Source organism: Arachis ipaensis, chromosome B01 (genome assembly GCF_000816755.2).
Source record: "Arachis ipaensis cultivar K30076 chromosome B01, Araip1.1, whole genome shotgun sequence".
NCBI classification, from domain to species: domain Eukaryota; kingdom Viridiplantae; phylum Streptophyta; class Magnoliopsida; order Fabales; family Fabaceae; genus Arachis; species Arachis ipaensis.
Genome location: NC_029785.2, coordinates 133,949,707 through 133,974,571, shown reverse-complemented (window position 1 = coordinate 133,974,571; position 24,865 = coordinate 133,949,707). Strand labels below are relative to the sequence as shown.

At 32.2% G+C, this 24,865-nt stretch overlaps 3 protein-coding genes across 4 annotated transcripts; 2 read left to right on the top strand and 1 right to left on the bottom strand.

Annotated features, from left to right (window-relative positions):
- On the top strand, positions 12,860–16,991 carry LOC107640400 (putative clathrin assembly protein At5g35200; the record flags this gene model as incomplete). The annotated part of the gene is given in 16 exon segments (XM_016343926.2): positions 12,860–12,882; positions 13,443–13,588; positions 13,684–13,753; positions 13,936–14,033; positions 14,279–14,420; positions 14,519–14,619; positions 14,862–14,945; positions 15,092–15,142; positions 15,226–15,291; positions 15,365–15,430; positions 15,536–15,616; positions 15,727–15,804; positions 15,895–16,068; positions 16,214–16,289; positions 16,513–16,625; positions 16,749–16,991. Coding segments are annotated over 15 exon segments (1,539 nt in total), but the record flags the coding sequence as incomplete, so codon positions are not given.
- On the top strand, positions 18,751–21,662 carry LOC107640392. Of its 2 annotated transcripts, none has more exons than XM_016343918.2 (3): positions 18,751–19,427; positions 20,162–20,349; positions 20,903–21,662. In XM_016343918.2, exons 1-3 carry the CDS (start codon positions 18,977–18,979, stop codon positions 21,422–21,424), a joined length of 1,161 nt encoding a protein of 386 aa, XP_016199404.1. In that variant the 5' UTR covers positions 18,751–18,976; the 3' UTR covers positions 21,425–21,662. The 2 variants fall into 2 exon arrangements, with proteins under 2 accessions (XP_016199404.1, XP_016199407.1); XM_016343921.2 differs by having other exon boundaries at positions 18,756–19,427; positions 20,165–20,349.
- LOC107620272 (vesicle-associated membrane protein 711-like) lies at positions 21,872–23,357 on the bottom strand. Its single transcript, XM_016322460.2, has 4 exons — positions 23,009–23,357; positions 22,745–22,935; positions 22,505–22,668; positions 21,872–22,252 (listed from the first exon to the last, which is right to left on the bottom strand). Exons 1-4 carry the CDS (start codon positions 23,241–23,243, stop codon positions 22,162–22,164), a joined length of 681 nt encoding a protein of 226 aa, XP_016177946.1. The 5' UTR covers positions 23,244–23,357; the 3' UTR covers positions 21,872–22,161.

Sequence of the window (24,865 nt, the reverse complement as noted above, 5' to 3'; positions counted from 1 at the left end):
AGAAAAAATTTTAATCCTCTATATTTTAAATTTGTACTTTAAAAAATAAAATGTGATTTTCTATTTTTAAATAGTTTTTCTCTCGTATTTATTTTGATTTCACTTATAAAATAAATGATAAAAGATTACACTTTATTTTTTATTTTAAAGTGAAATTCAAATAGAGAATTCAAATCCTAATGGAAAAAGGAATCTTAAATGTCCTTTGCAAGGTGGCATGGATGTGGGTTAGCCTCGACCCACAGAACATTGTGGTTGGATGTTCAGATCAAATCACACAAGTTATTTAAAATTCCGGACCCAAAAAGAAAACTGATAGGAATATCCTAACAAATAAAATATACAAACAAACAAAGACCAGTGCGGTAAATTTGATGCTTCCAAATGACATAGCGTACAAAATAATAATATGATAACGAATATTTCCCTATTTTATACTTCCATCTTATAAATAATAATCTTTTAGGTTCACTTTACATATTGTTTAAGCAATTTGAATTGTTTCTCAACTATATATAATGTCATGATCTTGTTGGAGTTGAAACCTTAGAAAGGATTATTTCTCTCTTTTAATTTTGGAAGTTTATTGTCAAATCCACTTTAAAGCTGATGCCACAGTCTATCATAAAAGAAAAAAGCAAAAAATATATTTTTCCAATAAATAATATTCTCGTTTTCTTTTTACTACTATGATAAAAAAAATTATATGCTAACTTTGCATATTGTAGATAAAAGTAGAGGTGTTCATGGATCGGATCGGTAATTATTATTAATATATTGTATTATTTTATTTTTGTTATTTAAAGAGAGTTTGATTAAAAATATTTTAGGAATAAATAAGTTTAAAAGTATGAAAGAAATATTTTTATCGAATTCTTTTACATAGAAATATGATTAAAAAGAGAAGGTTTAATTATGCGGATATATCCGATATCCGATCCGATCCGATCCACAAATGTGCGGATCGGATCCGGCACTAAAAAGTGCAGATATCATATCCGATCCGATCTGATGGAAATTGTGCTGATCGGATCGAATTTTCGGTCATATCCGATTCGATCCGATCCGCGGACACCCCTAAATAAAAGCACCTTTACATAGAAATTACAAAATCACTTCACAAGTTTTTTTTTTCTTTAAAAAAAATAAGATTGAAAAGAGGATAAACTTATCCACTGAAATCATGACAAACCTTAAAAAGGTGAAAACTCAGGCACAGTTGACTCCACGTAAAATTAATATTTGAGAATCGTTAAATTATTTGACTGATTTGACTAAATTTTTATCTAACAGTTTTCAAATATCAACTTCATATAAAGTCGATTTCACCTGAGTTTTCACCCCATAAAAAATATATCATAAAATTTCGGCACTTCGTGTAATTACCAAATATAGTATTACATGTTTAGCAATACATTAAGGTCGTGTATACTATAACTATATCAATTTAATAATCCGAAATCGAAAAGCTTGAAGAGTGATTACTTTTTTTACCTGACTTTTTAAAGCAGCCAATCATGCTCACATCTGGAATTTAATTAAGAAAAGACCACAACCATCTTTTGGTCCAAATTTTATCTTCTATTTTATGTTTAAAAAAAACATTAAACTTAGTGCATGCATGGTGGCAATCATTGACTAAGTGCGTGCCAAGGCCCTACCAATTATATCCCCAATTAAGTTATGAAAAGTTTTCTCTTCTCTTTTTTTTTCCCTTAACAAAAGAATAATTAACGTCATTTCTGATCTATAATATCTAATCAATAATTAATAGTACAATACATTATTAGCACATTAATGTGTAACTCACTTTTTGGAGTTAATCAGGATGGAAGCTGGCACAATTAATCCAAGAGGTTTTTTTGTTTCTAAGCAACTTTCTGTTTCATCTCTCTCGCGTTATATTCTAATTATTTCATAGACAAGGAATTTAATTTAATTTGTCGCCATATAGAGTAGTCCCAAAGCTACATATTGCTGAGACATTTATATTTATAACAGCTCCAATCTGACCAACAATTTCACAAACTATATCACTATCAGCACCGCGATATACTAATATTTTAATCCGTTGCGGATTGAAATTTCATTATCGAAGTATTTAGAGTTGGCTAATAAATTGATGCATGAATAAAACAGAATTTGAACCCCACCAGACACTTGCTTTAACGAACTAATAAGTTAATCACTAGATCAACGCAACTTAGATCCAGTTTGAGTATGAGTAAACAGATTAATTAAGTTCTTTTTGAAAAAATAGCTTAAACAGTAAATAGTTATATTAAAAGTAGCTTATAAATAAATTATTTTGTATTTAAATTTTTAATTCTAAAAGTATTATTTTATAGAAATGTGATAAAAAATAATAATATTACGAGAAAAGTCTTTTTTTTTAACTTTTTTATAAGCTTTTAAATAGTTTCTTAGAAATTTGCAATTTGATTTTAAAAATTATACCAAACATTAATACTACTATTTTTTATAAGTCAAAAATTCAAAAAAATTACTCTTAAAACTGTTTTATTTAATTTAAATTTAATATATACAAATATTTAACGTGTTTAATTTTAATGTATTGATAATGTAAAGTATTTACATAATTGTATAATTACATTCGTTTTTTTTTATAAACATTTATATCGTTAATGTAAAAAAATAATTATGTTCACTGATATGGTGTTACGTAATTATTTTACGCATTAAAACTAAATTCATATTTAATACAGCTGAGATGTATAACCACATTTTCACATTTCATATTTTTGAGGAAGCATTAGTTAGTTATTTACGTAACTCATCAGCGGCACTTTATTGTTGGACCATTAACTACGAGCGTTCTTCATTGATTTTAGTTTTTTTTTTTCATTATTTATGTGGTTTATGATTTTGATTCTTTACTCTTTTAATAAGTAAATAATCATTGTTTGTTCCTTGTCTCTTTCTTCCTTGTAACTTTTTATTTATTTTAAAATTTACAACTTCAATTTTTTTATTCCCTAGTTACATGAAAAACATATACCACCTAGACATGTATAGAGATTAATATTTCTCTTAACATTATATTAACATTTCATTACTTAGTTAGCCTCCATTAATAATTTTAGAAACCATTTTGTCATTAAAAATTGAATTGTGTTTTTTTTTTTTTCCTACCATTTTGTCATAGATTAATGTTCAATGCATTATGAATTAACTAACTACGTGTTACTAACCATTTAGTACAATAAATTGTGTTGCTCAACATGCACATTATTTAATTGATTAGAAGTTATTTTTTTTTTTTTCTAAATAAATCAAAAAATTATATTTACTTTTTCTTTTTAAATTGTTACCGTTTTAAGTATTATATCATTATCGCGCTGATGGGTACTATTAATTTACTAATAGAAATGAAGTACTCTCTCTCTTTCTCAATTGTTCAAACAACATTTTAACTCATTGATGCAAGCAACATTTTATTTTTTATTTTTTGTAATAATCTAAATTAGTAACTAAGAAAAATGTTGGCTTAATATTTTAGTATTTGAGAATTTTAATTACCAAACTAATTTTAATATTTTATTTCATTAAATAAATCAATTTCGATATCATGTTATGCTAATAAAAACTAAAACGTAGGACTAAGATTTTTAAAGAGTCTTTTTTTTTTTCCAACAAATCGCATAAAAAAAAAGGTTTTATAATGAAATGAACAAATACACAAAATGAATATTTTTTTAGGGAACTTATTTCCGGCCCCTTTTAATAGATTATTTTATAGGATTAAGATATTAAATGAAGCATAGTTTTGCCCTTCTTAATAGATGATTTTATAGGAATAAGATATTACTAAATAAATGAAGGATAGATTTGTTTCTTATGATAGATTGTCCAGAATCAATTTATTATTCCAGCTTGGGTTCATATGTGCGGCAAAAGAATATTAGTGGCAAATTTGATCGTCTTTCTTTGTGTCGGTGAATTTTAATCGAGACAGTGTATGTTGAGAATGAAAAAAATATATGGAAACGGCCTTTCCGTAATATTTATATTGAGAAAGTGTATTTCGAATTTATTAAATTTGATTTATATTAAAAAATATAAATTAAATTTATTTAGTTTGATTTACATAAAAAAATAAATAAAATATTTAATTTAAAATNAATAAATACATATAGAAAAATAAAAAAATTAAAAACCTAATAGTAGGTAGATATAGCTTTAAATAAATAAGTGTTGAAATAATATTGATATACAGAACTAAAGATTATGATCAGTTTGTGGATAAAGTATTAAATTGGTCCTCTATGTTTGGGCGTAATTCTGTTTTGATTCTTAAGGTTTAAAGTGTTCTATTTGAATCCAAAAAAGTTTCATTTAGCATCAATTTACTTCCACAGTGAGGTCAAAGTTAAATAATTAATGGAATGTCCTACATAACAACAGTACAAAAACAAAATCGATAATATAGAATATTTTGGGTATATAAATGATGACAAACATTTAATTGGGTTGAAAGCCCAATATTGTTTAATGTGTGTTTTATTGTGGCAGGCCCATAACTCTTCTCACTGCCAAACAATGAAGCTGGTCTATCCACTTGGTTATTCAAGAAACTACACAGCCCAAGACTAGCACATACTTCAGCCATGTAAAAGAGCCAATGTTCCTCATAGCACCGTTCAGCAAAATAAATGGTTATGTATGTGCTAAAAGCAAATGAGGACTAGGGGTGTTCAAATCTAAACCGATTCAAATTAAACCGCTCATTCAATTCAATCCAAACCGAAAACCGATTAAAACCGCACTAATTCGGATTTGATTGGATTCTATTTTTTGTAAACCGCTGGATTGGATCTAGGGATGTCAATGGGGCAGGGCGGGGACGGGGGATGCCTCCCTGCTCCCCATCCCCGCCCTCAGATTTACTCCCCATCCCCGCCCCATTCCCCGCCGTGGGGAAAAATTGCTCCCCATCCCCATTCCCCACGGAGCCCCATTCCCCGCAGGGACCCCATTCCCCATCTACATAATAGTTCTAACTAATTATTAATTTCCATATGAATAGAGCTACAAGTATCTATCTTATACAAAAACTGCAAGATTTTATACAAAAAGTCTAAATAACACGATGATGACTTCTTTCGAAATAACGCAATGGGGAGACGCAACGACGAGCCAAAGAAAAAAGCAATGGACGAGGTGGAAGACGCGACAACAAAGAGGAGAATGGACACGACGGCAGAGTTACGAAAAGGAACGCCGCAAATAGAAATTACGACGCGGTAAAGGTAATGGCACGGTGAGGTGTGACGATGCGGTGAGAAGGGTGACGAAGGGGTGGCTGCAGAGAGGTTGGATGGAGTATGGACAGCCTTAGAGATCTCTGAATTGAAGAGAGGTTATGCAAATAAAGATTAGGAGTTTTGGGTTTCTATATATATGTGTGTGTGAGAAATGACTAAAAAACACATATGAGAAATAAACTATTAAGGATAATTCAAGAAATTCATAAATTTCGGGGAATAGCGGGGACGGGGCGGGGATCCCTGCTCGGGTCCCCGCGCCTGCTTCGGGGGAATTTTGTCCCCCATCCCCATCCCGCGGGAAAAATTCCCCACAATCGGTTTTATGTTTAAAATATTATTTATTTATTTATTTTAACTAACCTATAATTTTATTTCTATTGTTATATTATCGTTGGCTTTTTAAGATATGTTAAGAGTTGTTATGTCATTGTTGATTATTTAAAAATTTGATGTTAAGATTTGTTATATGTATTTAATTTTTTTATTTAAAAAACCGCAAGTCCAAACCGATCCAAACCGCTTGTAATCGGATCGGATCGGATCGGATTTTCAAAAAAAGTTCATCCAATCCAAACCGCACTGCACATAAATTAAGTGTTCGGATCGGATTACTTTTTCCCTTGAAACCGAACCAAACCGCACCGCGAACACCCCTAATGAGGACAGCTGGACAAAAACAGGACAAGTGTGGCTCCGTAAAAGCAAAGAAGGACAGCTGCTATACCCCACTAACCCAAGGACATCAGCAGAGCACCACTTTGGATCGTGGTTGAGCAAAACACAAACGAGCAAAGAGCAGTAGCAGCAGGGGCTATGGAGAAGGATGAAAAAGGAACGCATGCCAAGGACCACAGATGTAGTGGACGAGCTCCTCGGATTGTAGAGGTAGTGGAGCATGTGGAAGAAAAGGACTGTATGCCAGCAGTGACAACTCCAATGAGCAGCTGGTACAAGGAAATGGAAGAGGCAAAAATTCAAGGCAAAGTGAAGATATATAAGAGGCCTCATTTCATCATTTCAAAAGAAGAAAAAGAGAATACACATTTAAAGCACCATCTCAAACATTGAGCTGAAATCTTTTTCTTCTACTCGAGCTTAATTTCTGATCTTTGTATTATGGTTGTCTTGTGTCATTTTTTGTTTTGAAAAGGCTAATATTGAGAGGTTGAAAAACCAAGAGAGAAAAGGCATGACTGATACAGAATAGCCACTGATTTCTGATGTATTGAGTTGTTGAACTAGGATTAGTTCTCCTTTGCCAAGTTGGATGAGCACTTGGTGAGTCTGAATCTATTTTGATTCTCCTTCCTAGTTGGGTCAGCACTATGGGAAGCTAAGCTTTGGTGTAGAAAGCTTAGGGGTAGATACTAGTTGAATTATGGAGTAATTCAATAGTATTAGTGTATGTAATCTGAGAATTCTAGTGAAAATTCCACCATGGTTTGTGGTGGAGATTGGACGTAGGATTCATTGTACGTTGAATCCGAACCAGGATACATGCTGGCCTTCATCTTCTAATCCATACTCTTTACTTATTCTGCACATGAGATAAAATGAAATAATCTCCTGCAATTCGAGCAACATCTGAAACAGAGTTTGAAACTTTAAGTTTTAAGCCAACTTGATTCAACCTCTCAAGTTCAATTAGAACCATCATGGAGAATAAGTACAAACTCTAGAGGCACAAAATCAACCGTTGATGCATCAATACATTTATTTATCATTCTCTTTAGTTCTACAGAAAATATTTTATTTATATTATAAGAAAAATAATAAATAAATATATTGATGCATCCACAGTTGATTTTGTGCCTCTGGAGCTTGTACTTATTCTTCAAATTATCGATTTTTGTTCTTGTACTGTTGTTATGTAGGATATTCTGTTAATTATTTAACTTTGACCTCACCGTGAGACTAAATTGATGCTAAATGAAACTTTTTTAAATTCAAATAGGACACTTTAAACCTTAAAGACTAAAACAGAATTACGCCTAAATATAGAAGACTAATTTAATACTTTACCCTTAGTTTGTTATTTCCTTAATAAGTACCTTTGCATTGTTAAAAAGATCGAACAAAAACAAAATTAACCAAAATACTTGTTAAAGTATAAAATATAATTTATGTTAAAAAATATGAAAAATCTTAACTTCTCAAAACATTCGTTCTGCAAAGAATATATATAATGTCACTTTTTTATATGTTTTAATGTTTATACAATCATGCAATGTAAAAAGGTAATGTCTGGTGAAAATGACAATGTTACCATCCTATAATAATATTATTTAGAAAAAGAAATTATTAATATGTCTTAAAAAATATTTTTAAAATATCATAAAAAACATTTTATTAATAATTATTAAAAAATTTAATATTTTGATATTTTCAATATATTAAAACCTGAAATTTTACTATTATATTTTTTAAATATGTTCCTAAAAATATAATTTAGTTAAATTCTTAAAAAAATGTTGAATGTTATGATCCTCCTACAAAATGGCAAGCCATTTACATTTGCTTAGGTGTACATTTATGATTGGTCCATATTTACATTTTTGAAATTTTAAATTAGCCCATTGAAAATTTTTTTACCAACCATGTTAGATGAATTATAATATGTAAATAAATTTGTTATTATTGATCAAGTTGTTAAAAATTTATAGAAGCTCTAAATATGATCACTCATATCCAAATATCAAAGAGAAGAACAAATTAAATTTATGAATGTTGATAAGACTAAGAAAATTATAGAAGTTATATAGTTTGACAAGTCAAAATTGATCAAATTATAAAAAGAAGAGTCAAAATTTGTAGTTAAAAATTATTATAATTACATCATATATTGGCATGTTTATCAAACAATAAAACATATTTGTTAATTTACTATGTTAGCTTGTAGAAATTATTAGTTAGATTTGATTAGAAATGGCTTAATGATTAAAAAAATTAACATATTTAAGTTTATAAATAAACATTACATGTAATGGTATCATTTAAGTTAGGGATGGCAACATGTATCCTATTCGCGGGTATCCAACCCTACCCAATTCAATCGGGTAGGATTGTCAACCTGATCCGTTGCGGGTATGATTGAGTGCGAAGCGGGTTTGAGCGCAAATCGAGTAGGGTGCGAGTTAAGTCTCAATCTTACTCAACTAACCTGCACCATTATCAGTCGGGTAGGGTTGTCAACCTGATCCGCTGCGTGTATGGTTGAGTGCGGAGCGTAGGTCGAGGGTGCGGGTTGAGTCTCAATCCTACCCGACCAACCTGCACTATATATGTGTGTGTGTGTGTGTCTCAACTCTATCTGACCAACCCGCACCATATATATGCGTGTGTGTGTCTCAATCCTACCCGACCAACCCGCACGTGTGTGCGCGCCAAGGACCTCTTATTTAAGGTCTTTGCCATTGAGCCGAGATCATCAATGGATAATTTAACACTTTTGTTTATATAAAAACTAATTCTATTTTAGTGATATATAAATACAATATTATATCACAATATTTTATTTGTGTTTGTGTTATTAATTTAAGCAACATTTTTTATGTAAAATTGAACATTTAATGGTTATATTATTTATGGGACGATTGTATTGTTTGTGGGATGATTGTATTATTTGTATTGAATTTTTAATTTACATGCTCATTAAGTTATATAATAATATTACATATTTGTTAAAATTTGCGGGTAAAATTAGAGTAAGATTGGGTTCAAACCTTACCTTAATCTACCCTATCTATTGTCACCCCTAATTCAAGTGAAGTTCAAAAGTAACATGGAATTATATTGAAAATCTTTATTTCTTCACTATTAGGAGAGTTAATAGAAAATAGAGATATATATTATTGTTGTAGTGTTATTCTTTTTTATAATATAATGTTATGTTATTGTTGAGAGAAATTATATTGAGATAATGTTGTATTACTATTGGGGTGCCTATGTGAGTGAGCGTATACATAATGATTGATTTAGTAACTAATTTTTTGTGTATATAATTTTTTAATTTTTTTAATTTTCAAATAAATCAATCACTTTCAAGTTAACTCACACTTTTTCATTGTTCTAATTTTTTCTCATCAAATCTAAATTTGAGCGAGAGATGTTTTAGCCACAAGAAAATAAAAAGAGTAATTAGAATGATCAAAAAAAATCACAAATTTATTCTTGGACAATGGATTGTCTTAGCCTCCACCATTCTAATTCTTCTTTCAGACCTTGTCTCAATAGCTACAGGAAGCATCACTAACATGAAGTTAGGGCTGCACATGGATCGGATAATATCCGTATATCTACAATAATTATTCATATTCAATCCGCATTTTGCGGATATTATCCGATTCGCACTCTAATAGAATCGAATAGTGGATATTGTGCTGATACCCACAGTTCTGATCCGCAGATCCGCTGATTCGCACCTTTAATAAATCAACATATAACTGAAAATATAAATATGATAGTTAAAAAATCCCAATCTAGTAACTTTATTCCTCTAAATGACGTTGTTCCCCTTTTCGTCTTCCTCTCCCAGGCTCGCTTCTCTTCTCTCAGACTCACTGACTCATAATCACTTCCTTCAGCTCCGTCATTGGAGTCTTGATCATTGTCGCGTCTCCAATATCGTATCCTCAAAGAGACACGTATACTTTCTCGTCGCATCATCGTCTCTTCCGTAGGTGGGTGCTTCGTCTCCTCTATCGTCGCGTCATGCTGTTGTCGTCTCCTTCGCGGTGGATTCTTCTCTTCCTCTGTCGGCGAGTTCAGCGTCTCCTCCACTGTGTTCGTTTCCTCCATTGTGTTCATTGTCCTCTCCATCGGCTCCGTTAGACCACATCTCCTCCATCGACTCTGCCAAATGCACAGACCACGTATCCTTGACTCTTTTATCATCTCCATCATCTTCATCAGGTAATTTAAATTTAACAATTTGATATTAATTAGTTATTTTACTTTAATTTTTCATTAGGTAATATTTTGAGATCAATGATGAATAATGATGAACAGAATTACAAAAGAGGAAAAATAATAACTTTGAAGTAAATCTTGAATTAATATGAATTAGAGATAGAGTGATATATTGAGAATAAAAAATATGACTGATGTGTAAACTGATATGGTTTATGTAATTGTAGAATTGTTTGAAAATTGGAATGGATGATAAGTAAGTACTTAGTAACAACACAAGTGATGCTGGAACTACATCAGAAGAATCAGCAATGGGAGGAGAAAATTATTTTTGGTTATTTTTAATTGTTTGTATTGTAATTCAACCTACAATTATTCTTAGATATTGTGTTATTATTTTTCTTTTGTTATTTAAGAGAACTTTGATTATAGTATTTTAGGAGTAAATAGGTTTAAAAAAGTAAAAAAATGATTTTATTGACAATTTTTATAAAAAAGGCTTTTAAACATTTTTTGCTGATCGGATATATTCGATATTCGAGGCTAAAAAACGCAAATATCGAATCTGATCCAATGGACAGAGTGCAGATCAAATAGATTTTTTTGCCATATTCGATCCTGATCTGTGTGCAGCCCTACATGAAGTGAATTGATCTATTTAAAAAGTAATAAAAAAATGAAAGAGTAATTATTTAAATAAATCCATGAAATTTTTAATATCAGACATTTTGATTTTTCAGATTTTAAAATACACAAAATAATTCTTAACGTTTATTTTTGTTGACAATCCAGTTCCTTTTTAATTTGATCTGTTAAATCAAAATAATTATTTTAAAATAAAAAAATTCAGGGATTATTTTGAGATTTTTTAAATTATTTAAAAATTATTTTGTATTTTACTCTTTAAATCAAATTAGAAGGAAACTGTATTGTCTAACAACAAAAATATTATTTGTACACTAAAATTAGTCACTAAAATCAACCACTAATATATTTGTGTATAAATATATGTATGGTTTATTTTATTTTTAATGTATATTTATATTTCAATATGTATTTTACACTGATGGTTAATTTTAGTAACTGATTTTAGTATACATGTAACATATTCATCAAACAAAAATAAATATTAGAGACTGCTTTGTGTATTTAAAATTAAAAAAACTAAAATATTCAATTTTAAAATTTTAAAGGTTGATTTGGATAATTATTCAAAATAAAATGAGTCAATTTAATATTTTTACAATATACACATGGATTAATCATCAATATATATTTAAGCAAATGTAAGTTACTCATGATTTTACTTTCCACTCGAAAAAAACAAGTGACTCATTATTTGTGATTCTATTTTACGAGAAGACCGAACCATGTACCTACAAAAAATTGAATAGAATGTGAGGTGGGCATAGAAGAGACGAAAACAAAAATAAGAAAAAGAAAAAGAAGGAGAATGTAAAGACAAAGGTAGAATGAGGGAATTGTGGGGGATCAAATCCCAAGTTAACCCAACCCAACCCAAACACCCAAACCAAACAAACTAGTACACCATCTTACATTGCCGTATTTCCCTGACACACAGATTTACATACATTGCCCATAGCTGTACTATATTTAATATTAATAACACGCAAATTTTTGTCCTTCTACTGCTATTATTACTAAACTAACCTACCCTTTCTGTTGACAAATGTGTTAAAAGCATTAATTAACAAGATAAAAGTAAAAATATTAAATTTCCGTAATATTAAATATACAAAGAGTTGTATTTTTAATATCTTTAACTATAAATATATTATGTACTAAAAAAATTAATCACTAAATTTATATATTTTATATTTTAACATTTTTTTAGAAATTACATTTTCTTACAAAATTATTATTCTTTTGATTTTTATAAGGGTAAAGTATACTTTTTGTCCTTGAAGTTTGACAGAAGTTTTAAAAATACCCTTAAGTTTTATTTTATTTCAATTTTGTCCCAAAAATTTTTTATTTGCATCAAATATACCCTTGACGGCTAAATTTTCAAAAAATTTAAAATCGATTCAACAACAATTTTATAATAACAACCCCTCAACACAAGTAAATCAAACATAATTTTCATGCATTATTATTGGATTGGTCTTAAATTTTTTGAAAATTTAGCCATCGAAGATATATTTGATGCAAATCGAACTGGGATAAAATTGAAACAAAATAAAATTTATGGGTATTTTTAAAACTTTTGCCAAACTTCAAAGACAAAAAGTATACTTTACTCTTTTTATAAATTAATTATAAAAATTAATTTAAAAATAATGTGTTTATATCTATTATTTTAAAAAATTTTATCAATAATTTTTTAAAAACTAATTTATCAAAAATATAAATTCTCAGATAATTATTTATCACTTTACTCTATATTTTGCGTTCCTTATTTGGAATATTTTATTTGATTTTTTCTGTTTTATAATATTATACTTCCAAAATAAAAAAAACCACTAAAATTAGCGTCAGAGACGCCGACGACCAACCAAACCAAGCTCATATTGCCTGTCGACTTCTCTCTCTCTCTCTCTTCTGGTCTCACAACAGTCCTCTCTTTCTCTCTCTTCACACTTTCTCTCCTCCATTTTTTTTCTCTTCTTCTTCTTCTTCTTCTTCTTCTTCTTCTTCTTCTTGTGGATTCAGCTTCACTGTTCAGGTAAATCGACACCTCTTCTCCGTTAGATCCATCCTCCTCCTTTCTCTGCTTCTCAACTCATCTCATCTTCTGCACTTCTTCTTCGTTTTCCTACGCCGTATCATCACGTAAATTCACTCATCTCAACAATGCCTTCTTTCCTTATCTTTTAAGAAAAATATAGATAGCTATAGATAACTTGCTGTGATGGTTTAGTTTTTTTGTTCATGTTCGTCATCTTATTCACAATCTTTGTTCGGTTATCGTTTTCTCAATTTTCGTAGTTACGTTTATCATTTCTTACTTTGGGAGTTATATTCTCATCATTGTTTCCTTCCTTACTTGGATCTGAAACCACTACTTTGAGTTTTAACACCTAGCTTCTCTACTTCAATTTTAACACATGTTCATCATTATATTTATATTTATATTCTTCCACCTCGGTTCTTCCTTTTCTTTTGCTCTTTCTTTCAATTTTGGAAAAAAATAAGTTTTATTATGTTTGTATATTTCGTTTTTTTTTTTTTCTCGACTAAAGGAGTTAGATTTGGGATTGACTCAAAAACCTTGTTCAATTTCAGAGCTGTAGCTGGGATTTTTTTGGTAACTGAAGAAGGGAGAGAATCTGAGAATGTCTGGTGGCACGCAGAACAGTATTAGAAAAGCACTTGGAGCCCTTAAGGATACCACCACAGTTTCCTTGGCTAAAGTCAACAGTGATTACAAGGTAGAAATCAATGGAATAGTTTGTTGGATGAGATGTTCTCCAATCCGATCACATGTTTTTGTCTGTGTTCTAAATTGGTTTGTTGTATTTTGCAGGAATTGGACATTGCTATAGTTAGGGCCACCAATCATGTTGAACGCCCATCTAAAGAGAAACATATTAGAGGTTTGTTCTCTCTTGCTATGACTGCTTTGAAAAGTCTCAATTTTTTTAATAGAAACAATTACCTTGGTCTGTTTGCCACATATATATGTGTATATCATCTTGCATAATCTGAGTTTGTAAAAGGAATATTAGTTTGCTTAGTTAAGTTTTTTATTCTTGTATTTCTGTGCTTTCCTTTGCAGCTATATTCTCCGCGATCTCAGCTACTAGACCTCGTGCCGATGTTGCCTATTGCATCCATGCTCTTGCCAGGCGATTATCAAGGACACATAACTGGGCGGTATGTGAATCGGTCATAAAGTTGTGGAACCTTTACAAGATATGGTTGATTAAATCTTTTTGTTGTCTAATAAACTTGTCATGTTTAAATATCTCTGGGAATGTGTGATGAAGCCATTATGAACTTGTTATCTGTTTGCCTATTCATCATTTTTTGTTCACAAACTCGTTTTATTCACTGTTGAACATGGGGGTGTGCATTTTATCACTTTCTGTTTGGCTGATTGACAAGTTCTTCATCTTTAGGTTGCATTGAAAACTTTAATTGTTATTCACCGTGCTCTAAGAGAAGTGGATCCAACATTTCATGAAGAACTCATTAACTATGGAAGAAGTAGGAGCCATATGCTCAACATGTCACATTTTAAAGATGATTCGAGTCCAAACGGTGCCTTTGCTTGCCTTTCTCTCCGTCATTGTTTTTACCTAATTCTTGTAATTACGATTATTGACATTTTAGCTGTCAATTTGTGTTTCACTGCTCAGCCTGGGATTATTCTGGATGGGTCCGCACTTATGCATTATTTTTGGAGGAAAGGTTGGAATGTTTCCGTGTATTGAAGTATGATATTGAGGCAGAGCGTCCTGTAAGTGAAAAGGCTTTATTACTTTGTTATTTTGTTTTCTAGCTTATTGTTTACAAGATTAGATTGGTAACATGTGTAGTTGCATAATCTGAATGCTGTTTTTTAAAGAATATTATTCAATAACAACATGCTACAAGATGATATAATTTGTGGTTGCTATCTCATCTCATACTTTAGTACATGCTTCTGACTTTGATATAAACACAGACTTAAAGAAAATTACCATTTGTAAATTTTGTCAGAGGACCAAAGATTTGGATACTGCTGAATTGCTAGTGCAGTTGCCAGCTTTACAACAACTCCTCTTTCGGGTTCTTGGTTGCCAGGTAGACTTTTGATCCATGAAGATCACATCAGATGGGGTTTCAACCCAAACATGTCACAACTAGTGGATTTGATTTGAATTAACAAAAGTTTACAATGTTGGTAGCATTATAATGGCATGACTTGTTTTGACTTCTGTGTTGTGCAGCCACAAGGAGCTGCGGTGAATAACTTTGTCATTCAGTTAGCACTCTCAATGGTAGATCAACTTTCTAATCGTACTGCATTCATCAGTAGTTTTTCCTTTCACATTTTTCTGAACATATTTTATATTGCTAATAGGTGGCTTCGGAAAGCATGAAAATTTATCAAGCTATTAGTGATGGCACAGTCAATATGCTTGATAAGGTATGTTGTTTTCTTCATTGGATTTGGAGCTTCATGTTTAACTACCTATGTATTTAATAGACTATTCTGGCAGTTCTTTGAGATGCCACGCAGTGATGCTGTGAAAGCACTTGATATATATCGGAGGGTTGGGCAGCAGGTATCTCTTAGACTTACGGATAACTTTTGTTCTTTCTTTTTTCCCCTTAAAATTGTATATCATGACAGTCATATTCATATTTTGACATTCTTTATATGAATTCAGGCTGAGAGACTGTCAGAGTTTTATGAAATATGCCGTAATCTTGATATCGGACGTGGAGAGAAGTTTATTAAAGTTGAGCTGGTTAGTTTGATCTTGCATCGTGCATGGTTTTGCCATTTGCCCTTTAGCTTGGGTGTTTTCAATAATTCTTGCAAAATATGATACTAAGTAAACTAGTTTTTGATATGAAGCCCCCTACATCATTTCTGCAAGCCATGGAAGAGTATGTCAAAGATGCTCCACAGGGAATCGTGGTTCGCAAGGATCAGGTATGGATAAAACACCAAGAGGTCTGCTTTAAATTAGTTCTTTCTGTAAATATATTTGATCAACCAGGTTTCCATGTTTATTAAACGCAGGCTAATGATAAAACTGCGTCTCCAAAAGAAGTTTTGGCTATCGAATACAAAAAGACACCGGAAACGCAGGAGGAAAGTCCACCTACACCCCCTGCAGCTCCACCTTCTGAGCCTGTGAAAGAGGAAGAACCTCCGGCACATCCAGCGCCAGTACAACCACCACCTGATTTGTTGGTAATTACTTTGGGATTTCCTTTTTTGTGTCTTCTCCCCTTCTTTCGTTTAACTTAGATTGTGGACATATCTTATGGTAAATGCTTATTTATAATGATTCCTTGGCTACACTACCGAATTTCTCTCCTTTTTGCCTACTGTCTAGAGTTTGGATGATCCAGTTCCAGCAGCTGCAGAGCTGGAAGACAAAAATGCTTTGGCCTTAGCCATTGTTCCTGTTGGTAATTTTTCCTACTCCCCACCACAAAAAAAAAAACACATTTTTGGACAAAATCTTGTTGATATGCATTTGTGAACCTTGAAAATAAATAATGATAGATTCATAGAGGAAGTGGACTGAACTGGTTTTCTTTTCAATCATAGTGATGTTTTGCATTATTTGAAAAGAAAACCTTAAATGTCTTGGTGTTAATTGGATGATGCCTTTACAAATGGTGATTTCAGCTGATCAAACAACATCTGCTGTTCCAAATCAAGCAAATGGAACCACAGGATGGGAATTGGCACTTGTTACAACTCCTAGTTCAAACGAAAATGCTACAGCAACTAGCAAACTGGTGTGTTTTTTTGTCTACTTTTCTTGACATTTGTATGAACCTCTGAAAACACAGACAAAACCTTTTGCTTGCACTCTGCTTTTGTTATTCTGCTAACTAATTATGACCCTATGGCGTAATCAGGCTGGAGGATTAGACAAGCTTACACTAGACAGCCTATATGACGATGCACTTCGGAGAAACAATCAGAATGTCAGTTATAACCCATGGGAGCAGGCACCGGCAGGAACCATGATGCAACCAACGATGCACGATCCGTTCTACGCATCGAATACAGTTGCTGCTCCACCTTCAGTTCAGATGGCAGCTATGTCAAACCAACACCAGGCTTACATGTATCAACAGCAGCAGCAGCAGCAGCAGCAAATGATGATGATGCCCCAACAACAGCCTTCTGGAAATCCTTTTGGAAATCCCTATGGAGCAGCCGCCGTTCATCCCTACGGCACAGGTATGCCTGTTCAATCATACAATCCATATAATACAGGCCTCATCTAGACATTTTCTTCTGGAACACAATCCTTAAAGCTCAAGAAGAAGAAATATGGATACTCGATTTTTCAATTCTGAAATTGGGGTGACATGAAAAATAGACAGATTTGTATTATATGTCCCGTGTGCCATAGATATAGCTAGAGTGAAAATTCTTTTTAAATAATTAGCAAAGGGAGGGAGGGTTTTGGTTATATAATTTTTTATGTACAAGGGTAATTAATCAACTTTCAGTTCAGAGTTCAGAGTTCAGACCACTTGAAATTTGTTTTGTCCCTGATTGATCACGGTAAGTTGAGTTCGGTTGCCATTCTCTGTATAAGGTGGGAAGTATATTCATTATGTGATTTGTTGATGCAACGTTTATCCAATAAAAATAAGTCATGTTTATTTATTGTCTTTCTCGTTTTTATGTGTCAATTTTTTTGTTTATTTATTGTATTAATGGAATGAAAAACATGAGATTAATTTTGTGTTCATTGCATATCATATGGGATCAAATTTTATTACATCAAGTAATGGTATGCGAACACGCATAAGTGCATAACTATAACTGTTTGTTTGTTTGGGAGTTTAGTTTATTTGTTTATTTATTTATGTAACGAAATTTAAACTTAGCAGCTTATATATACTAATTAAATTCTTCATCACTAATTCAATTATTCAATTCCAGTGGCTTATCCTTATTAATGACTAATGAGTAATAAGCGTTAACTATACCAACTAATAATAAATACTCCTTTTTATTTTTCATTTTATTTTATTATGTTCACCAAATGAAATTATAGCCTTATGACTGGCAAGATTATTCATTTTTGAATTGAAATTGAAGTAATTGGAGCTTGAACTATCATCAGAGATTAGTAGTGGATATTAATATGCTGGTGTTTTAGGTGTAACGGGAAGAGACAATTGTGTAGTTTTCAAGTTTACCCTTATGGAAACGCTTTTGATCCAAGTGAAAGTGACTGTGACTGTGAACTGCGATTAAATTCAATAATGATGTGTATCAACTATCAAACCCCACAAATAAAATTAAATAATAATAATAATAAAGAAAAGCAACACTTCATTGTATATTTTCACGAAGGTGAAGAACTAAAGATTACGCATTATAGTCTAATCAATCAAAGAAAACATTACGCATTAGTTCAATAGTGAAGATTACGCATTATAGTTTAATCTTTGAATTAACGTATTTGAACATAGAATTGTATTAAGATACACACTTCATTATTATTATTGGTGTGACTAGATATACTAATTTAAAAAGATATTAAAATTTCAAATTTATGGATAAAATGGATATAATTATATTTAAACACTATTTTTTTAAAACGTATTCTTCTAATTTTTAAATAAGATAAAATATTATCATTTTTCTTAATTTTGTTTAGGAAGTAAGAACTAGGTAATAAGAAAAACAAAAATATCATGCGAACACAAAAATTAGTAGTCTAATCAATTATATATATTTACACAACAAATAATTAATTTTTTTTATGTACGCTTAACAAAATAATTAAAAATAAAAAGAAAATTATATAATTATTAGTAAAAAGTGACACAAGTGGAACCAAAAAAGGAGTCAGAGTTTAATTAGTTTAGTTTTAACTTCAATTTGGGGTGAATATTCCTTCCACATTAATATGATGACATTAGAAGGCACAGCTGAAGATAAATAAAACAGAGAAAGCCAAGCTTCCAATCTTTTCTCTTCTTTTCTCTTCTCTTCTAATGAACTTCAAACCATTCCACTCCCTTTGAATCCCAAAGCTGTTCCGCACAATTAGGTAGCAATTGAAGGGAATTATATTAGCGATTAAATAAAACAAAAATATTAGTAATAATTAATAATAATGTCTTGGTTGTTCAAGTCCAATCCACCTGATCCTGAAATTCACAGTCACGGCGGAAGCGCCTCCGCCGTCAAGGACGATATCTCCCTTATTTTTCGCGGCGTTGCTAACTTCCTTGCTCCACCGCCGTCTTCCTCTGCCTCCTCTTCCGCCGGTGATTCCTCGTCTTCGCCACCGTCGCAGGCTCTCACCGGAATCCGGAACGACCTGGAGGAGATCAGCGGTAGCTTCAAGAACTCTCTATCGCTTCTCTCGTCCAACAGAGCCGTCACGGGGATCTCCAAACTCGCCTCTCAGCTGTTGCAGCTGGAGCCCGACCACAAACGGCAAGGTGACGATGACGGCGACGGCGATGCGGTGCCTGGTACGACGGAGGAGGTTGTTCGTTTCGTCAAGGAAATTTCCACGCGACCTGATTGTTGGACTGAATTCCCCTTGCCATTCCATCACGGTAATACTTCAAACTTCCCTTCCTTTTTTTTTTTCGTTTGATTATTTGCTAAGATCATGATTCTCTATCTCTCTTTCTGATTGTGAATTGTAATTGCTTGATGGATTAATTGTTCGCTTGTCCTATTATTTTTTGACGTTTTAATCTGTTCCAGAAGATACATATTAGTTTCACGTAGTTCCAAGTTTCACAATTAAATGAGTCCTGAATCCTGATCAAGTTGAATTGAGCAGAGAGAAATCGCTTCATATCACTCATTTTGTCATATATCTTGGAAAACCTATATATTTTGCACCTTTATGTTTCTTATGTGGTAAGCGTATATAACCTAGTTTACCTTCATGCTGTTGCTGCTCCTTCATGACAGAATTTGCTGTTCTTTGTACTGAAACCTAATATTAAAGTTCCACTGTTGTGTATTGTTGTAATATTTGTAATCAACTAACCTTAGAATTATGACTGGGGGGAACTCTAGGAGTAATTGCTGCGATACTTTTTGCAAAGACGTTATTCCATGTTGTGAAACTAGTTGACACCCTTGTCAATATAGAGTCTAAAGTGGTCCCCTAATCATGTCCTTCTAGCATATCTTCAATCTCTTGTTTGAATCTCTGCAGTGTCATTTGATTCTTGATGGCATTAGTAAAAGAACCCAAAAAAATCTCTTTTTATTTTGATTTCACTATATAATGTGATTGGCTGACACTAATATATGGAAATTTGACTTGTCTCAGCAGATTTCAGCATGTCCAATTCTCAGAGAGAACATGCTTTGGTTATAGAACAGTTGGTGCCTGAATTTGTTGCACTTAGAGTGAACCTCTGCAGTTACATGAATGTGGAAAAGTTTTGGATGATCTATTTTTTGTTAATACTTCCGAGATTAAACCAGCATGATTTTGAGCTCCTATCAACCCCCAAGGCAAGTCATGTTTATTGAACATGTTCTTACATTCAACTGGTTCTCATGAATCTACTTCTATTTTGGCCAAAATGTCATAGTTACATGAATCTAGTATTGATTTTGAATTTTATTGGTGCATGCTAATTAGTTGGATTTATTCTTTATTATATCTTAACCTGCTTAATTGGAGTAATCCTATTCTTCTTCTCCTTCTTTTGGTACATCTTTTTCTTTTTCAATTCTTTACAGCAGCTTTTTTTTTATAATATATGGGTGAATTCCAAACCTGTATATGTTGCCACTCTCTGCATCATCTGGTTATCTTTTTTTATAAATTACCAGTTTACCGTAGAAGATAACAACAATTTTCTTCTTTTGTTTCAGTGTTTGCCATTTTGTTTCCTTTATGGCAAAGATTTCTAGATTATTTGGTCTGTTGCACCCAACTTTAATGTGATTGATGTTAAATTTGAAGAAATTCTCTCTTCTACTCTAGGTTTACTTGTTTGGGTGGCAACATTCTCTCTGTGTCTGCTATATCATCTCTGTTTATCCCAATTCTTTTGTTCAGATTGTTGAAGCAAGAGATGTCCTATTGCTGAAACTTGAAGAGAAGAAAGATTCGGAGGCTGGAGTGTGTGAAAAACAAAGGACTGCATCAGATACAAATGAAGATGGTAGGGATGGCATTCTAAGAGAGACTATTTCATCTGAGCCAAGTGAGATAGTGACCGAGTTTACAAATGCAGAAAAGGTTTTAGAAGTTGATGAGATCAGTAGTACTACTGAAAACTGGTTGGAAGACAAAGACATCGATGTTACTTCGTTGGCTTCTTCTCATACAAAACTTCATCATGAAGAAGATGTCTCGTTCAGTGACCTAGACGATGATAAAAGTTATAGCTCTGATAGAATATCAGGGCATAGGGAGGCACAAGATAGAAGGGGTTCATCCCCTGATGGTTCAAGTGACTGGGTTCAGCTGCATGAAGGTTCTTCGAGAGGTGGTGGCTGGCACAAGGCCATTCATTCAAAAGGTAAGGATTCGGAAGATGAATCAAACGATTGGCTCACTGTTGATGAGTTCAATTAGATAGCACTTTCTCTCGATTCACCTTATTGTAAAGGTTCTACATTATTTCGTTTCGACGGTTCTGTATTTAGGGATTACAATATACTATCATATAAATTAAAATAATTCTTTCCATAATCTCTGTGTACATATTCCTTGTTTGTCCAAGGTTGCTTTGGTCACTGGGTAGACATCATTCATCGTGTTGAAAAGTGTACAATTTAAACAAAATCAAGGATTTCTATTATTATAATAACAAGGTTTCTAGTATTTGATTTGTTCTCCCTCTGGTTTCAAATAACTCGATCATGTTAATAGTAATCTTTGGAACCAAAAAAAAAAAGTAGAGAGTACTCACTCCAAGCTTCTTGAGACAGAGTAGTTACAATAATGATAGAGTTTTCCTGTTAGAATTAGTTTCCCTTTTGCATTCTTGTATATCATCTTTGATTATTTCAACAATGGAACTAAAATGCAAAAGCAAAGAAATTGAATTGGCATATTGAAATGCTTGGGTATGAATTACATACAAAAATGTTCCTCCAGAGCCTTATGTCAGTGACGTTAACATACAAAGCGACCCGCAATACTGGAAAGGTGGTTCAAAAAGATGCCCAAACCTATATGTATATAATAATAGTAACATGTTGGCTGGAAATGACTGCATCCCCAGACCCCAATACACATTAGACAGCAGTACAATGAGGTAGGCAACTATAAGAATGAAGAGTAATAAGCTAGGCTTGAGAGTTGAGATCTTATCTCCAGCATGACATCAACAATGGACCGTGGCAGAAAAACGCCAGTACAATGTAAATGACGATGAAGAAAATCATAATAAATGTAACCCTGAATAAAACGATATAAAATAATTAGATGAATAATTGGAAGAAAAAGTCTAGAGCCAGCAACTTTGTTAAATTCTGGTTAGCATATAACCAGCAAAGAAAAATGAGCTATTGGATGAAATTTCACACCAATCTCACACCATTAAAACCATCATTAATGGTTATTTGATAGCTACAAATCACAAAAGTTGCTGCCTCCTATCATTCCTCTCTAATTGAAATGCATGGAAGCAAATTTATGGTATTGAATTACCTGAGCCTAAGATTACTCCACCAGAGATTATTCTGGTAACGGCGGGATTGTCTTCTGAAACGAACAGTATTGTTGTTCATTGCTGATGTCTTCTCAACCAACACTTCCAATCTACCACCTCTCTCCAACACTTTCTCAATGTTGTTAATCATTACCGTTCGAACCTATATCATCAATCTTTAACAGTTATCAATGGCTCCAATGCATGCATGCATGCATGAATTATTGGAAGGTACTTGCCTGAGACATTTCACCTTTGAGACGGTTCAACCTGTCAGCGTTAGGGTCAGTGGAGTAATAATCCATCTGTTGGCTCAACACCCTCGAAAATTCATCGTTCATCGCATACGCCGGAGCTGACAGAATCGCTCTCGCGTATGTCTTCACGAATCTCTGATGAATGTCTTCAAGAAATTCAAACGGGATCCTCCCTGCATGCAACGTAACAAACTTTTAGTACGTTGAATAATAATAATTGAATTCCATGAGAATGATTGAATTTACTTCCGAAAGCATCGTCGGCCATGCAAAGAACAGTGAGGCCGTCGGTCCTCTTGACGTGAAAGACATAGCGATCGTGGGAGAAAGAAACGTTGCTGTCGCAGTTGATGGTGGCGCCTTGTTGGTTGTTGATCTTGTTGAGTATCTGCTTGGCTACGGCATTTGCATTGGTGGGAGTGGCGCTGAACTCCGACAGAACCACCTCCCCCCTCGCCACCATCGCATATAGTATCCCCATTTATTGTATCGCAGATCTTGCGAGGAGGGAGGTTGGGTTCGTGGAGGCAGCACCGTCCACAACACAAAGAAGGAATGGGGAATGAGGAGAAATAAAGACGACGCTAATAACAAAGGTTCCCATTATTTTGATTGGTTTAATTTGTTAATTATTAATTTCATGTCCAAAAATGGAGGGGCAAAAGAAGCTCTCTGTTCTTCTTTTTTCATGTCGAGTTTTGAGGCCCACCAATTTGGCGCTAAACTAGCTCTACTACTCTTCGTATATATGTGGCTACCATGTCACACTTCAGACCAATACTTATATTCATAGTTATAACAATTTCTTGTTATTTAAAGGTTTTTTATGATGATTGTTATAGATTAACCTTATTTAAATGTCAACATATATACATAGAAATTGGATAAATGTGTTAAAATTAAATTGTTTTAATAAATGACAAGATATATTTTGATTGCTATATCGCTAGCTAATTTTAAGATCTAGTTGTCGGTAGGGTCGCAATCCGATTCTTAATATATATAAAGCTGAGCAATGAGGGAACATAGATGACGTTTTTGAAATCAAGAGAGAAACACAAACGTGCATGCAATCATGGACTTGTACAGGTTGGTTTAAACTTTTAATAAGCATAGGATACAATGTCGGTCCTTGAAACAAAATTTTACGGGTCACATAGAAGATAACTATCAAGATGCTTTTGATATGAATCCATTTAAAATAAGTTCGTCTAACTTCATTTCTTTAATTTGGGGTCTCGTTCTAAAGAATTAAAATTAAATTTATCATATGCAACTCTTTAAATTTTTGGAGGTTGTATCCCACTTTTTTTGTGATTCATTAAAATAGAAGAACTATCTACAGATGTTGATATTGTAAAAGTTATATATGTTCTCCTTTTTGAATATTAGTCTTCCTCTTAAAAAATGCATGAATTCTTTGATTTTTCATGATTATTTTATATAAAAATTTGAATATATATCCTGTTAAATATGTAAAAAAAATTAGAATGACAAATATTAAAATTTATAATATTTATTAAATTTTTTTTATCAATTTATACAAATACAATAATATCAATACTTATTGAATATTCTAATATTTTTTATCATATAAAAAATTAAATTAAATAAATAGTAAAATGTAAAATGTAAAATAATACTAAATTACATAAATAAAAAATACCTAATTTTTTATATTTGAACTCAAAAATAGAAAAAATGTTGCTTATTGAATAGAGCACTACGAAATACGAATACACTCAGTTAAGTCTAAATCCAATATGTTTTGAATATTTAAAACTAAAAATTATTGTGCAATAAAAACAAAAGATAAAAATTGAACTTTGGTATTTTAAGTCATAATAAAGTATTTGAATCAATTGAACTAATTTTTTTATCAAAAATTTGAGGGTTATAGCATGACTCCTCTTTATCTTAACTAAGCTCCACCCCTGATAGGATAGCATACGAGTGTGTTTTCTTATTATATTTATTTATAATGGAAATCTTTAATGTTATGTAATTGAAGATATTTTTATATAAGAATAACAATTAAGACATAATTATTAAATAATTTGACATCCCATATTTTGTTTAGAATAAATATTTATATTGATCTTT

Excerpts from the sequence above, each read along its gene's own strand:
- LOC107640392 (XM_016343918.2), top strand. The coding sequence starts at position 18,977 with ATGTCTTGGTTGTTCAAGTCCAATCCACCTGATCCTGAAATTCACAGT. Across the intron at positions 19,428-20,161 it reads CCCCTTGCCATTCCATCACG|CAGATTTCAGCATGTCCAAT; the intron begins GTAATACTTCAA and ends GACTTGTCTCAG. Across the intron at positions 20,350-20,902 it reads AGCTCCTATCAACCCCCAAG|ATTGTTGAAGCAAGAGATGT; the intron begins GCAAGTCATGTT and ends TCTTTTGTTCAG.
- LOC107620272 (XM_016322460.2), bottom strand. The coding sequence starts at position 23,243 with ATGGGGATACTATATGCGATGGTGGCGAGGGGGGAGGTGGTTCTGTCG. Across the intron at positions 22,936-23,008 it reads GGCCGACGATGCTTTCGGAA|GGAGGATCCCGTTTGAATTT; the intron begins GTAAATTCAATC and ends CGTTGCATGCAG. Across the intron at positions 22,253-22,504 it reads TGGAGTAATCTTAGGCTCAG|GGTTACATTTATTATGATTT; the intron begins GTAATTCAATAC and ends CGTTTTATTCAG.